This window comes from Osmerus mordax, chromosome 1, assembly GCF_038355195.1.
Source record: "Osmerus mordax isolate fOsmMor3 chromosome 1, fOsmMor3.pri, whole genome shotgun sequence".
In the NCBI taxonomy this organism is placed as follows: Eukaryota; Metazoa; Chordata; class Actinopteri; order Osmeriformes; family Osmeridae; genus Osmerus; species Osmerus mordax.
This window is the reverse complement of record NC_090050.1, coordinates 11384337-11398208: the sequence shown is the minus strand read 5'-3', so window position 1 is coordinate 11398208 and position 13872 is coordinate 11384337. Positions and strand designations below refer to the sequence as shown.

At 44.8% G+C, this 13872-nt stretch overlaps 3 protein-coding genes across 5 annotated transcripts; 1 reads left to right on the top strand and 2 right to left on the bottom strand.

The window, feature by feature from the left end:
* The first annotated feature begins 1227 nt into the window (after positions 1–1227).
* LOC136943541 (TRAF3-interacting JNK-activating modulator-like) lies at positions 1228–3456 on the top strand. Of its 2 annotated transcripts, none has more exons than XM_067236902.1 (8): positions 1228–1316; positions 1589–2084; positions 2176–2311; positions 2424–2481; positions 2598–2625; positions 2758–2787; positions 2878–2973; positions 3270–3456. In XM_067236902.1, the coding sequence occupies exons 2-8, from the start codon at positions 1692–1694 to the stop codon at positions 3366–3368; spliced, it is 840 nt and encodes a 279-aa protein (XP_067093003.1). In that variant the 5' UTR covers positions 1228–1316; positions 1589–1691; the 3' UTR covers positions 3369–3456. The 2 variants fall into 2 exon arrangements, with proteins under 2 accessions (XP_067093003.1, XP_067093012.1); XM_067236911.1 differs by having other exon boundaries at positions 2878–3046; positions 3270–3408.
* A 185-nt stretch (positions 3457–3641) lies between these two features.
* Positions 3642–8064, bottom strand: irf6 (interferon regulatory factor 6). Of its 2 annotated transcripts, XM_067238946.1 has the most exons (9): positions 7850–8064; positions 7531–7563; positions 7080–7262; positions 6753–6948; positions 6431–6526; positions 5959–6228; positions 5417–5809; positions 5170–5288; positions 3642–4893 (listed from the first exon to the last, which is right to left on the bottom strand). In XM_067238946.1, exons 3-9 carry the CDS (start codon positions 7251–7253, stop codon positions 4657–4659), a joined length of 1485 nt encoding a protein of 494 aa, XP_067095047.1. In that variant the 5' UTR covers positions 7254–7262; positions 7531–7563; positions 7850–8064; the 3' UTR covers positions 3642–4656. The 2 variants fall into 2 exon arrangements, with proteins under 2 accessions (XP_067095047.1, XP_067095037.1); XM_067238936.1 differs by lacking the exon at positions 7531–7563.
* Positions 8065–9238: 1174 nt separating this feature from the next.
* Positions 9239–12113, bottom strand: guca1ab.2 (guanylate cyclase activator 1Ab.2). Its single transcript, XM_067236921.1, has 4 exons — positions 11922–12113; positions 10149–10298; positions 9564–9657; positions 9239–9418 (listed from the first exon to the last, which is right to left on the bottom strand). Exons 1-4 carry the CDS (start codon positions 12111–12113, stop codon positions 9294–9296), a joined length of 561 nt encoding a protein of 186 aa, XP_067093022.1. The 3' UTR covers positions 9239–9293.
* Positions 12114–13872: the final 1759 nt, after the last annotated feature.

Sequence of the window (13872 nt, the reverse complement as noted above, 5' to 3'; positions counted from 1 at the left end):
GCAACAAGTAGGAACATGTTTTTTTTGACAATTCATAGATTATAAATAACCAAATGGCAAATACAGTACAAATAAAGTGTTTAAATCAGTCAAAGGATGAACAGACATGTTTTTTCACAAGACTCCTTATCTCACCATATTCTTTTTTCCCTTGTCGTCGGAAAAATATCTATCTATCTATCTATCTTGATATTTATATATCTGTATCTCAACACAATAACGTATACATTCAAATGTATTGAATGAAATGTTGAAATCTCCCTCCTAAGCTCTGAAGTCATTTAATGACCATCTTCTAATCAGGAAGTTGACTGTACAAGCTGTACCATCAACCATATCCAACTTAAATAAATATGACACACACTTTACCTGTTGTGTCCAAATCCTATTCACTTTAGTATCCACTCGTCTCCAATCTTTCCGAACCAATCTAACTCATATTCGAATCCTTCATTCCTGTTACGGAGCACTGAGGATGTGCTCCAAAGACTTCCTTATAAAACCCAAATGAGCAAAGTCCACAGAGGGCACATTGATCCAGGGGATTGCCAGCTGCTGTGTGTGACTCCTGATCTGGGACTACCTCTAGAGACAAGCCACCACTTACAGAGTTTACCACCAAGTTCAATGGTTGTGGGTGTGTCTGGTACTTATTCCGATACGCTGAAGGTATCCCCTTGGAGCAAAGGGCACCCGATGGGGAGGGCGAACGTTTGTCGTGTGATTGTTCTTGCCACACCAGCGTCGCCCAGGGAGGCACATTCCACTGACATTCTCTTGATCTACCTGCATCCTGCGCTGGTAGAGATCATGATGTTTTCTCCTCTCAGTTCTATCGCCAAGACCGTGACTGAGGACATGAGTCTGGAGGGTTGGTCACATTCTACCTGTGTTGCCCCATCAGAGACAAAGTAAACCAGAACCTTTCTCAAGCCCTAAACTCTTCTAGTCCATATACACACAACTCCACATAGCTAGGCCTGCCTCTTGCAATGTTTCCCACCACAACTTACTCTAATAATACATGTGTGTGTTGGTGCATGTGTGAGTGCGTGTTGTGTGTGTGTGTGTGTGTGTGTGTGTGTGTGTGTGTGTGTGTGTGTGTGTGTGTGTGTGTGTGTGTGTGTGTAAGTATACCATACAGGGCCATGATAGCGGAACAGATGTGTTAACAATGTGGTTGCTCTCATTTCCTGTTGCTATAGCGAGTCAGAAGTGACTGTGAGTGAACGAGAGAGATACAGAGAGGTGAGGCACGGAACAAGCTTCTGGACCCACTTGGTTTGACTTCTGACTGACCTTTTGTGAAACCCAAGGTATGGTTATGGTGATGTTTGCATCAGTAAGGGTAAAGATAATGTGAACCATGTACTAGATTATGTGCAGTTCTAAGCTTTAAATAGCAGACTTTTAATTTCTGCATTGAAACATTGAGTACTACTTACTGTTTACCCTAACTGTATAGAGCTTATAGAGATGTATAGAGATTCCTCGTTTCATTCATGCGTCATTTCATTTATTACAGATTCCAAAAACATTTGTACATGAAGTGTAAACATTTTGAAATGATGTGGCCATCCTCAGCCAGCCTTTCTCTCTCTTCAAGGCTAGTTGCACAGCATCCTGTCTGAGCACACCCAGCCTCTCAATCTATTTGGAGTTGATGTAACGGAAAGGAACTGTGAGGTTTCATGCAAGTTGACAAAATGGAGAATCAAAAGAGCCCTGGGAGGAAACAGCCGAGGACAGAGAGTTACGACCAGAAGCTGGAGCAACGGGCGGCCAAATTCGAGTCCCTGAGAGATCGCAACGCCACAACGTGTCGCAGCTGGGGCCCCACGCTGGAGGTGGGGCGGAGGAACGCCTGGCAGAGGAAGAGACAGGTGGAGTTTCACAGGCGGAGACACATGGGTCAGTGCCAGGTCCAGTCTGACGGCCCTTCGGGGGAAGACAGAGAGTCACTCAAGGATAGTAAAGTCACCCTGAGGACCACCCGGCACAGGGGGGCGCCGGTTGAGAGACAGCCCTTCATCTCCGCAGACGAACTAGGCATCGTCTGGCCGGACGTGCACTCGCCTGGCACGGTGAGCGCATGACCCATCGCACAGGACGGGCATTCTCGTCGTCGGGCCCAGGCCCAAAAACTAACGGCCGAATGTCGAACTGCTTCTCCAGGCTCCTTGGATCTCGCCTCCGCGTTCATGTCCATCTGTAGATGAAGCTGTGAGAGCGGAGCATGAGGTCACCTCTGAGACACCTCCTCTTCCTCACGAGGCTTCCCTGAGCAGCGGTCTGGAGGCCAGAGACACAGGTACAGTTGGATAATTCACTCATAGTTTTGTATAAAAAGATATTGGAGAGGTTGCCTACCTGCTATTAAGAACCTATCACTATTACTCCTCTTTTGATCTCTTCCCATGCAGACCAGGCAGACCCACCAAATCATCAGACACAACCAAGGAGTCCACGTTGTCAGACGGAGTAAGTTACTATAGATAGGACATTTCAAATTGACAAGTTACCGCAGTAGCACAGTTTATCTAAAACATTGTGTGTATGACACCATTAACCCTGGACTCTACTCTTCTGAATCACAGATACGGCTATGTCACTGTGAAGGAGAAGGTAACTGAGTCTCATCCATTTTTGATGTTTTTGTGCTAAATTCTAATCTGATAGAGATGAGAGCCACAGCACATGACTTATAACCAAACAAATCTCCCCCATCTCCTCTTCTTCCTCTTTTTGACACTGTAGGATCTTCTCCAGCTGGCTGAGTATCTAAAGGTGTGTAAAACTGAAACCTTTCGATATCTCTTGTGTGATTGGTTCAGTGTGTGTCTGAGTGTCACAGCGTAGCTTTGTCACCGGCCACAGGAGGCTCTCTGGAGGGAGGACACCCTGAAACAGAAGCTGGCCCTCCTGCAGCGAGGCACCTCCACTCTACTGCTCTCCCACGATCACGTGTGGAAGGTTGGAGTTCCTTACTCCTGTGTGTGTCACCAGCCTAAACATCCAGGCTCAGGAGAGGGCTGACAGCCCAGAGGTGAAAACGTGTGACCTCAGGCTTAACAATTTTTGTTAGTTCCAGGGTTGAGTTCCAGTGTAAATCTATAGTTGGAGTAGATGTAACAACCCTGGGGACTGTGGGATAGACTGGAAAAATAGCTCTTTTATCACAATATTCAACCTTGTTGAATGCTGACTTTTTTTCAGAATCAGTGAAGTTAATTGTTGGATTCATGCTGTTTGGTATGTGTATCCACTAGGTGGCGCTACAGTCTGCCCAGGCAGAGACATGTGGAGAGCATTGTGGGAGAGAGGAAGTACCGACCTTATCTCCGGAAGTTTTTAGAACACAGCATTAACCAGCTTCATGTTACACTGGAGCTGCATGTCCGTACAAACAAATGTATTAAAACAGTATTAACATGTATATGGAATAAAAATGACATATTAAAGTTATCCTCTTTGACCGTTTTAGCACCAGAGAACAGCAGGAGTCTAGGAAACAGAGCCAGGAGTCTGCAGCAGCATTCTTAGGTAGAGACATTCAAACTAGACATTTTAGCCATGTCAGATAGAATCCTTAGAATCAAGTCTAAGTTTGACCATGTTTACAGAAGAATACAGAACCTGACTGTTTTTGCAAGTTTTTATTTGATAAAATCTGATGACATTCACAGGATAATAGTAACCCTCTATAGCCATGAGACACTTGGTTACCCCCAGTATGCAGTGGCACTCCTTGAACAAGATATATGTCCAACTGGTTTAGGTTAGACTAAGAAACTGGAAATGAGGTTAAGTCTCAAAGTAATGCACACAATATAAAGATGTATAAACACGAGGCAAACAAAATGGAATGGTGGAAGAAAAAAATATATATTTACTTGACCAATTTAGGATCCAAATCCATTACACTATATCAATAGTTCACATAAAACCTATATCTGTATGTCGCAAAATATTACCCATGTACCTACAATAAGTTATCATCATCCTATTGTAGGTATAGCAAGACCAGTCAATACATACAGCTCAATTATAAGTTCACGTTTATACTTCATCTGTAAAATAATCAGTAAAGAATTTCCTGTGAATGAAACAAAATCCCATTCCTAGTATCAGAGCTCATGAGACACCAATGGGGCTCATCAATCCACTCAGTGTTAAAATGACAACCCAACCCAGACACCATACATAACAGTCCAGTAGCAACTGCCAGCTATGCATGCCTAGGGGTCCGGGCCATGTCTGGAACTTATTAACTAGGTTGAATCTAGCATGGTACAACGCAGGACTTTGAACCTGTGTGGTTGCTGGGCACTGGTTCGCTTCCTAATCATTTCACGGAGAATACAATGGCTTATGTTTTCTAGTCTTGCTTAAGCTGCTTAAGGTACATTTTGTTAGACACTGAGGCTAGTTGGGAGATTCTCTCTCTCTCTTTCCCAGAGTGCATACTTCTACATATTTTAAAGTTTAATAATAAACACATAAGTACTTTCCTGGTCTACTGGTGCATCATAGGGTCCCACAGTAACCATTGGTCATTAATAAGAATGTTTTTTCCCCCCAGAGGAGACCGAGTTGGCCTAGCTTGACCTGGCATGGCCCAGTTTGGCCAGGGCTAGCCTGGCCTGGCCCGGCGTTTCACTGGGCATGCAGGGGCAGGGGCAGGTGGAGGGCGGCCCCAGGGGGCATGGCGCCTGACCAGCCGTCCTGGCCCTGGTGGGTCTGCAGCAGGCAGTACAGCTGCTTCAGGTGGGTCACAATGTTGTCCTTGATGTCTGGGATGGAGATCTGCAGACGGACGCTGCCGCTGTCAAAGGAGCGCATGCAGTCACCATTGAACATCTCGTTGATCATGCGGGCCACCACAGGGATGATCTGGAGGGGGGTGGAGCAACAAATGTTACAGCACAGACCCACACTCAATGTTTTTTTTATTTTATTTTTATGGGAAAGCCAATTAAAGTAATCATTGGACTAAATATGAGTTTGTTAACATGTCAGCAATGGCGATGACAGACATTTAATTACATTTCAAGCTCATTTGCTATTTACAGGTCCTAGCAGTCTAACCTCAATCCTAAATCTTAACGCCTTAAGCCCTGTTACACCCTCAGTCCACAGCCCTATCCCGTTACAAAAGCAGTCGCTTACTTGAACCATGATGAGCTTCCTCTCTCTGGGCTTGCCGTCCGGCCACTCCTCTCCGAAGCACAGGTTGATGTCAAACCCTGGTGGGCTGGGGGTCTGGCCCCTCTGATGGGCTATTAAACCTGCAACCCAAGCAGACACTTCATCACACAGCCCTACACTCCTGCATAGACAACACACACTGTCCATGTTTAGAACCTGCCAGTTATATGGAGGGGGGGGGGGGGGGGGGGGGGGTCACCACACCCACCGCTGAGGAAAGACTCCAGGCAGAAGAGCTTGACCTTCCTCTGGCGCTCTATCAGGTTGGGGGCCGTAGGGTTGGGGGCGCAGGGGCCCGACCAGTACACCTTGCACTGGCACAGGCGCATGGCGTAGATGTCGTGGCCGTTGACCTCCAGGATGAGCCCCCGGTCCATGACGTCCAGCAGGCGGTTGGTGAACACTCGCTGCTTGTCGTTGGGGATGTGCTCGGTGGTGGGGAAGCGCAGCTGCTCCAGGCTCACCGGGCCGAACAGCTCCTCCTGGTTGACCATGGGGCCCAGGTCCCCATAGAACAGCCTGCAGCCATGAGGGTTGCTGACTGTTATGGCGGGGCACACGTCCTTACCCCGATACTGGAACTGCACCTCCAGGTCTGTCACTAGGAGGGAGGTGGAAGAGCGTGAGATTTATACAAGGACCTGAAACAACCCTTTCTGAACCAATTCCTAAAAGTCCATCTGCTGATTCCTAGTGTGGGTCTGTTGTAGGAAGTGATTCAGCGAGCTTGATTCTGAGTGATGTACTCACTGGGGAGCGAGCTGATCCACATCTCTGGGGATGCGAACATGGGGTCAGGCATGGGAAGGGGCTGCATGTCCAGAGGGGCGGGGGCCATGGGGGGCACCTCCATGGGGGTGGGGTTCATCTCCATGTCCACGGGCTCCTCCTTGGGCCACACCTTCCCAGGTTCTTCTTTGACCCAGGCCTCGGGAGCAGGAGGGGGGCAGCTGGGGGGCTGCATGGGGGAGCCCGCACTGGCAGGGGACCACATGACAGGGAGGGAAGCGGGGCTGGCACCTGGAAAAGCACAGACGTAGAAGCATGATTACCCAGGATGCCAGGAGCCGTTTTGGGGTGTAGGCTACATTTGACAGGACAGGCTAATAACCTGAAGCCCAGGAGCTCTGGATATCTGAGGGGCTTGGGTGGGTGTAAGCCCAGTGTCCGAAATACACCTACAAAAACAGTTGTGCATAGTTGAGGAAGTGACATGGCTAACCGGGTGGGTATGGAGGCAGGGAGTCAGGAGTATCTGGAACATCATCCTCCCCTCCCTCTTCATCATACGGCGTCCAAGGGCCAGGTTCAGTGGATCCTGAGAAAAAAGGAGGAAGAACTGAGGAGAGCAGCACCAAGTCACATTCCCCTTTACATTACAGACAATGGGATTTTGACCGAGTAACTTTCCAACCAACCCCTCCCCCCTCCCCCTTTCTACATTAAAAACCATAGTTCAATGGTTAAACGTTGAAAAATATAAATGGTTGGTTGACCATTTCCAGTGAGTGGTTTCTTCAAGTTTACAGGTGTTTTGGGGTTACCTGGGTTACTTAGGGGCTGTGGAATGTCGCAGACATCGTAGATCTTCAGAGGGTTCATGGGGATCTCCTTGGTGCCATCGTATATGAGGTTAAACTCTCGGCTCTTGTTGAGGGCACAGCGGAGCTGGGCTTTCCACTTTGCAGGGTCCGGCTCATCCTGACCCTCCTGGAACTTTCCGGTCTCCACTGCCCAGGCCTGAGACAGTTAAACACTACAGTCAGATGAATAGTCCTGCACCTGACACCAGCAGACCCACAAATTTGCATATTTTCTTTGAACAAGTTTGTAGTGCAATATGTTTTGTGTCGTGCATTGACCTGACTCACTTTAAAGATGGTGTTCTCTTCGTCATGCTGGGGTGTGTGTCGTGTTGCATGTCTCCAAGGGATCTGGAAGCGCTTTGCCTCCCTGTCAATCCACACCAGGCCTGGATAAAGGCCTGTGTCAACCTGGGCCACCAGCCAGGGCTTGAGACGGACTCGCCGTGGGGTCACCGACATCCTTAGTGCCTGGAGAGGAGATATTTGAATAAATGTCACACTGTGCACAGTGCAATTTAACAGAGACATAAAGGACCATTTAACAATAAACATATCAGGACTTTATGGTCACATAGGTGGGTTTGTCAGACGTTGCCTGCTTCAAGATTGAAGGAAGTACTCTAGCTTCAAGACAGATGCAACTTTGAGGAGTAGTCAACACATGGAATAGGTTTTTAACTCTATGTCAGAAGACGGGGCATGGCCGGTAGGTTTTTTTCACTTCCAATACTTGTACCTGTAGTATTTTCCGAATAATAGGCACCTGGAGCTGTCGAATGAACAGCACATCTATATCAGTATTCGTGAACAACTTCAATAGGTAAAAAAGTTTCCCATCCAACGCAACAATAGCCCCTATGTGTAATATAACGTAGGGGGGGGTAAATCGCGTTATGAGGAAAGTGGAAAAAAACTGGATGACATTCGGTAAAACTTGACCAGTAAAAACGCGTCGTGTTAACTCATTTTCATGTTAAGATAAATGTTTCACCAAGCTAACATACACCGAAATTCTAAAAGACTAAAAACAAACGTGAAACTATATCGAAACCTACCTGCAGACGAAGTTGACCAGGAAGTGCGCACCTTTTATCGGAACTGGAGTTGGTGGAACTTTAATCTAAAAAAGCCAAATATTTCTCAAATGGTAATGTTAATCACATAACTGCTGATCAATTCGTCTGCGATTAATAACAGCAGATATTCAGCTGTGATACAATGCAGCTAGAGTTAGTCTATGGTAAAATAGTCCTCCCCTTTCCCTCACCGAAACTCAGGTAACACCGTGACGTCATACGTTTCAGTCTGGCGCACCTTTCACACACATTTCCGTATTTTCTTTAATATATGTATGTGTTCCGTTTTGTTTTAATATAATTTAATTTTTTTAATAAATAATTTAATATTTTATTGAAGCCTTACGTTCATAGGATAGTCCTTACATTCATAGGATATCTGATGGACACAAAATTCCCTTTTACGTATTGTATTTATAAAATTACTCTTTTACAGTTGTTGTTCTTTACATTACCGAGAAGAGAACATTAATATTGCAACACCGTGCCACTTGCGACGTGGTCACACATTTGTCATGACTGTTGACAGACACAAATCTTCCGTTGGCAACGTAGAGTTCCTCAGTTTCAGTTAAGATCTAAGATTAGTTTGTATTAGTGTGTGTGTGTGTGTGTGTGTGTGTGTGTGTGTGTGTGTGTGTGTGTGTGTGTGTGTGTGTGTGTGTGTGTGTGTGTGTGTGTGTGTGTGTGTGTGTGTGTGTGTGTGAACGTTTTTCTGTTTGTCCAGTTTATATCCACTCAAATGATGAGAAAAAATGTGTCATGGTTTGATTTGTAATTTTATTTCAGGGGTACTGTACTGTTTATGAAATACTGTACATATTACCTTTTGCCAAACATTGAAAATGTTAACATCTAGTTATTTTACATTGGTACATTTCATTTTTCCAACTCTAGATCTAATGCCAGTCTTAAAACAACTAAGAGTCTTCATGGGTAAAAGCCTGATAAAAAAATATCCTGTAGTATTAAAATGTTTCTTCTTCACAAGTGCCCCAATGCTAAGTAATGATGTTGCAGTACACAGTATAAAGATGTATCATTGAAATCATTGTAATTCATCAAACATATTATAAATCAAAATACCCAGATCTATATTTCAGAAGAACATTTAAAATGAAAAAATTAAGTGCACTTAAAATATACATGGATATATGCTTTAAAGCATCCAAACTGACTGCAGGGACTAGTGCCAGCGATTAATTCTAAGCTATCATGATAATATTGGAAAATATTTGAACTTACATATCCTACAGAGTGAAAATCCCATTCCAAGTCACTTTGTATTTCACCAACCTGGTTCTGCCTCTGGGGATGCAGCTGCACCTGGTTACCACACTTCAGTGTCCCTGTATTTACATGGTGTGGACTCTTGCTTATTTGGCACAGTTGTTCTAGTTGTATTTAAAAGGATTAACAACTGTTAAGATGTAAGTTCTCCACGGATTTTCTGGACAATCTGTGTAAGGTCCAAGCTGTCTGTCAGTGTCCTCAGCAGTACCTCATCACCCTGTATTCCTTCCATGAACTCTTCCATGGATAGCTGGCCTGTCACACACACACGCACACATGCACGCACACATGCACGCACCCACACACACACACACACACACACACACACACACATGGTTATTGATAGACTGTACTGACAACTATGAAAGTGACACCAATAAAAAAATATGTGAAATCTCACCATCTCCATTAATGTCGATCTTGTCAAACACCATGTTGGTGAAGTCCTCAGCTGACAAGTCTTGCTCTTGATCTCCGTGGATGGCCCGAACGGACTGGTTTAAAATGTAAAAGTAATAAATGTTAGACCTTTGCTGGAAAATAACGTAATCAGCGTTTGCTGCTGCACATGAAGAATTAACTAGTACATCTATTGTTTGGTGCACATTCTTTAATATTATTTTCAGTACACCTCACTTCACACCAACAACTAACGCAGGGATTATGGAACCCAAGCCTGAAAATGCAGTTACCCCTTGCAGCCTGTAGGTGTCATATCATTCCAAAATGTTGCATTCCAGGACCTAATTTTCCCCTACTGTCAGGTCTTCAACAAGGCCTCATGTCTTGGAGACAATAAATGCCTACAGATCTACACTAGGGTCTAGGGCCAAGAGACCTAAAGTATTGAATTTTGGACAGGACCTATGATTTCATACAACCACATGTATCAGCCATTTGTAACAAGTACGTTGGAATTCTTATCTAATCTAATCTGTCGGCCTCTAAGGAGCTAATGCACAGGAGTGGGTAAATCATGTATCACCTTGATGATAATGAGCAGCTCATCTCGGTCAATGCAGCCGCTCCCGTTCACGTCGTACAGTTTGAAGTACCAGCGCAGCTTCTGTTGCACCCCTCCCTTCATCACAAGGCTGAGCGCCGCTATGTACTCCATGAAGTCAATGTAGCCATCCTGCAGAACAACAATACTGTGTTAACGTGGAAATGCAACAGTGGCAGGATAACGTTTACAGGTCGCAATCATAACAGCATCTATACTTGGACACTGCTGCCTCTACCGGGAGGCTGTGATGATGGCCTGGCTGGCCCTGAAGCTTGGCAGGGTCATGATAGGTCTGGTCCACTAGTGGATGGATCCTTCTGGAAACCTTTTAACCTGGCCTAATGTTGGAGACTCTACAGGTGTGTTGGAGGCTCCCTTATCGTTAGGTGGAGAACATTACTTCAAAGGGTTTCATTGCTTTAAAGGTGACTTGGCCCACCTAAATGACCAGAGGTACTTGGTTTTGTTTGCCACTTGTAAGACAATCCAGGGCTTAAATAGCATTGGGGCTCAATGAGCTCCATGTCAATATTTACGTCTTAAGCTACTGTCAGGCTCCTCTTATCGTCTCCATTTAGCTCTGTTTGGCTCAATTAAGCCACAGTCCTTATGTCTGACTTCCTCCAGAGTTGGTTTGGTACAGAGTCTCAGGTCTAAATGTGGGAGGATCATTCCTCCCTGAGCCCGCCTCAGGATACCCAACAGGAGATGGATTTAAGTAGCACAGATATTGTTGGTGTGACACTATGCATTGAATGAATGGCTGTAAATTATGCATTTACATTTAGTCATTTAGCAGACGCTCTTATCCGGAGCGACTTATAGGGACGTACAGGGACATTCCCCCCAAGGCAAGTAGGGTGAAGTGCCTTGCCCAAGGACACAACGTCATTTGACACGGCCAGGAATCGAACCGACAACCTCCTGTTAAATAACCCGATTCCCTAACCAGCCAGCCATCTGACCCCATATGCACACGACATCTACGTCGCAATTTGAGGCTGCTCAGTTTTTAGTCATATTTGCTGGTGAAGAGTTCTTCACTTGGTAAATTGCACTACTTGTATTTACACCTGTAAGTGAAACCATTTTACTTAATACAATAGAATAGGAAAATCCAAATGGATTATATCATCAGTGTCTAAAATGGTTTACTGTTTGAATACAACCACCATGTACAGATTTATAAATACACTTATAATTGCTGACAAGGTATGTATGTTGGATCTGATTACTACACTTCTTGGACCTATTTGGTTTGAAGTTTTAAATGTACACCAAAAATGTGTAACTTTAAAAAAAGATATTATGATGCAAGTACACTGAAGCAATGTTGAGTGTGTGTCCTTTTCTTTGGTATAGAGCTGGCCCTTGCATTTATTGTAAAACAGATTCCTTACCTAACTAATCTGAGTTTTTGGTTTTCAGAACATCCGATTACAATGCCCATGATGACAGTAAACGCGAAAGGATCACCCACGTCAACGAGGCATCTGCACGTCTCACTTATAGTGACGTCGTGCGTAGGCTCACAACTTTAAAGTCGTTTAGCCTCGGTTGAACCCCGGGGAAGAAAATTATACAAATTAAACCAAAAATAGGAAATAGAACAAACGAAGTATACAGGTACCTGATCATAATAATAAATATATCGATTTATAATTGGACAGTGGTGTCACCTAGAATGTATGTATGCATTGCTTTTTAAACGTAGACCTATGACATTTTTAAATATATCGAAAGGGTACTCACGTTATTCATGTCAAATGTTGCAAACATGGTCTTAACATACGCATCTGAACGTGGTGATAAGTTTTTCAAACCAAAGAACTGTTTGAATTCGTAATAGGTGAGTTGACCAGATGGACACTCAGTCATAAATTTCCTGTACCACTGATGACTCTCGCAGGCGCTGATTTCCTCCACAGAAACGTTATTCCCCATCTTCCAACTTTCTGGCGTCCAGAATGCAAACTAATAAATCAAAGGAATACAATTACAAAAACGTTGATGTTGACACAACAGTGCCACACTGCAGAGCTTCACCGTGCTAACATATCCATGGAAAACAATCATAACAACAGACTAAGTGGCTTCCTAACAGATGAATCCTCAGAGCAGGGGCCAATAAAGTAGGCCAATCAGACGACACGATGCGCCTGTGACGTTTGGTAATCCATTTAGGCCTGCGAGCCGTTCATGGGAGTTATTATAGGGACCCTCCATGCAATCTGTTAAAGAAGGCTTACAGTGGCGGCACAGCGTGTAGGTACCATAAATATATGGTATTCCATGTAATTTCAGAAGTATGAGTAGGTCTATTTTAGTTATAAATTGTTGTATTATTTTGATTGTATTTTCTTCATTTAGCAGAGGCTTTTATCCAAGGCAATCTAGAGAGAGGAATTAAATCTGTGATCTCTTGATCTGCAGTCGAAAGCTCTAACCACTGAACTGTACTGTCTCCCCCACTGATGACGAACAGATGATCACGTAGTCTTCACACACTGCCTTGTGACGTGAAACACATCACAATTACATCATGCACTTGATCTTTAACATCAGAGCTGAAGGGGTCTTGAAAACGAATCTGACATGTATTTCACACCGCAACCTTAACTAACATAAGTAAGCATATGTTAAGTTTGTTTGTGTTTAAAAAACATTACCATTGTTATGGCTACTTAATTTTTTTTTAAGTACATTTCTTTACTTCAAGAGTTGTCTTGTGGACCAAAGATGTTGTTTATTGGGAAACAATGACATAGATTATAACAGCAATCTCTGTGCCCTAGCTCCTCCACATGACTGGATTGCTGGAGGGGATGCCAATATGGCAGTGCTTGTGGTCAGCCTCCCAGGAGAAACGGAAGCCACAGGTGGGCTTCACCACTGTGTAGAAGGGAATCAGGGAGTTGGAACCCATGTTCAACGCAGGCAGTGGCTCAGCCGAGAAGGGGGAGTTGGTGGGTGGCATGGGGTGCGTTATGGGGGGCAGAAGGATCCTTCCACGCTGGTGCTGCTTCCAGGAGAACACCAGGAGGTCAATGTTTCTATCCACCACTCTGTTCCTGCTGGCGTTGACTGGAACCAGGGTCTTCAGTGGGTTACTCCTGACCTGGAGGGACCCGATGCCAAACTTTAATAAAAAAACGTTCTGCACTACTTACTATATGACCTAATATGCATGTAGGCTAAGGGTATTCTGAGGCTTCAAAATAGCAACAACATCAACATCGTGAAGCTGGTAGCAGATGTCGTTTTTGTGTTTTCAGCATGCCTAAATGTTGCCAGACAACTGTTGCCACAAGTCCAAATCACTGCCATAGTTTTGTTGTAAGTTGTGGTTCATCAACTCATGCTGTCTGCCTCCCCCACAAATCTCCCTTGAGCAAGCCCCTCTCACTCAGCCGTAAGCTTCCTACTCAGCCCCCGGCAGCTTACCCCAGATTCACTTTAAGTACACTACAGAACTGTTACCTGAGAGCGTCTTAGGGCTGCTTGATCTGGTGTGAGCTCCATAGCAGTGGGAGGTTGGCTTCCAGGCTGCTGGGTGACTGGACTTGAGCAGAGACGGCGATGATCGGGTGCCTGGCCTCAACTTCCTTTTCCCTCAGTCTGCCTCCTGGTGGTGCTCCTTTATAGTGAGCTTTCACAAGCACTGTCTCAGCTTTCCTTTACAGATGTTGGTGCTATGATGTCA

What these genes read in the sequence shown, in the direction of transcription:
- LOC136943541 (XM_067236902.1), top strand. Translation starts at nt 1,692, where the DNA reads ATGCAAGTTGACAAAATGGAGAATCAAAAGAGCCCTGGGAGGAAACAG. An exon ending in TCTGGAGGCCAGAGACACAG is followed by an intron (nt 2,312 to 2,423) that starts GTACAGTTGGAT and finishes CTTCCCATGCAG; the next exon opens with ACCAGGCAGACCCACCAAAT. An exon ending in CCCACGATCACGTGTGGAAG is followed by an intron (nt 2,974 to 3,269) that starts GTTGGAGTTCCT and finishes TGTATCCACTAG; the next exon opens with GTGGCGCTACAGTCTGCCCA.
- irf6 (XM_067238946.1), bottom strand. Translation starts at nt 7,253, where the DNA reads ATGTCGGTGACCCCACGGCGAGTCCGTCTCAAGCCCTGGCTGGTGGCC. An exon ending in ACAGCCCCTAAGTAACCCAG is followed by an intron (nt 6,527 to 6,752) that starts GTAACCCCAAAA and finishes CTTTTTTCTCAG; the next exon opens with GATCCACTGAACCTGGCCCT. An exon ending in CCTGGAGTCTTTCCTCAGCG is followed by an intron (nt 5,289 to 5,416) that starts GTGGGTGTGGTG and finishes CTTGGGTTGCAG; the next exon opens with GTTTAATAGCCCATCAGAGG.
- guca1ab.2 (XM_067236921.1), bottom strand. Translation starts at nt 12,113, where the DNA reads ATGGGGAATAACGTTTCTGTGGAGGAAATCAGCGCCTGCGAGAGTCAT. An exon ending in AGCTGCTCATTATCATCAAG is followed by an intron (nt 9,658 to 10,148) that starts GTGATACATGAT and finishes ATTTTAAACCAG; the next exon opens with TCCGTTCGGGCCATCCACGG. An exon ending in GATCGACATTAATGGAGATG is followed by an intron (nt 9,419 to 9,563) that starts GTGAGATTTCAC and finishes TGTGTGTGACAG; the next exon opens with GCCAGCTATCCATGGAAGAG.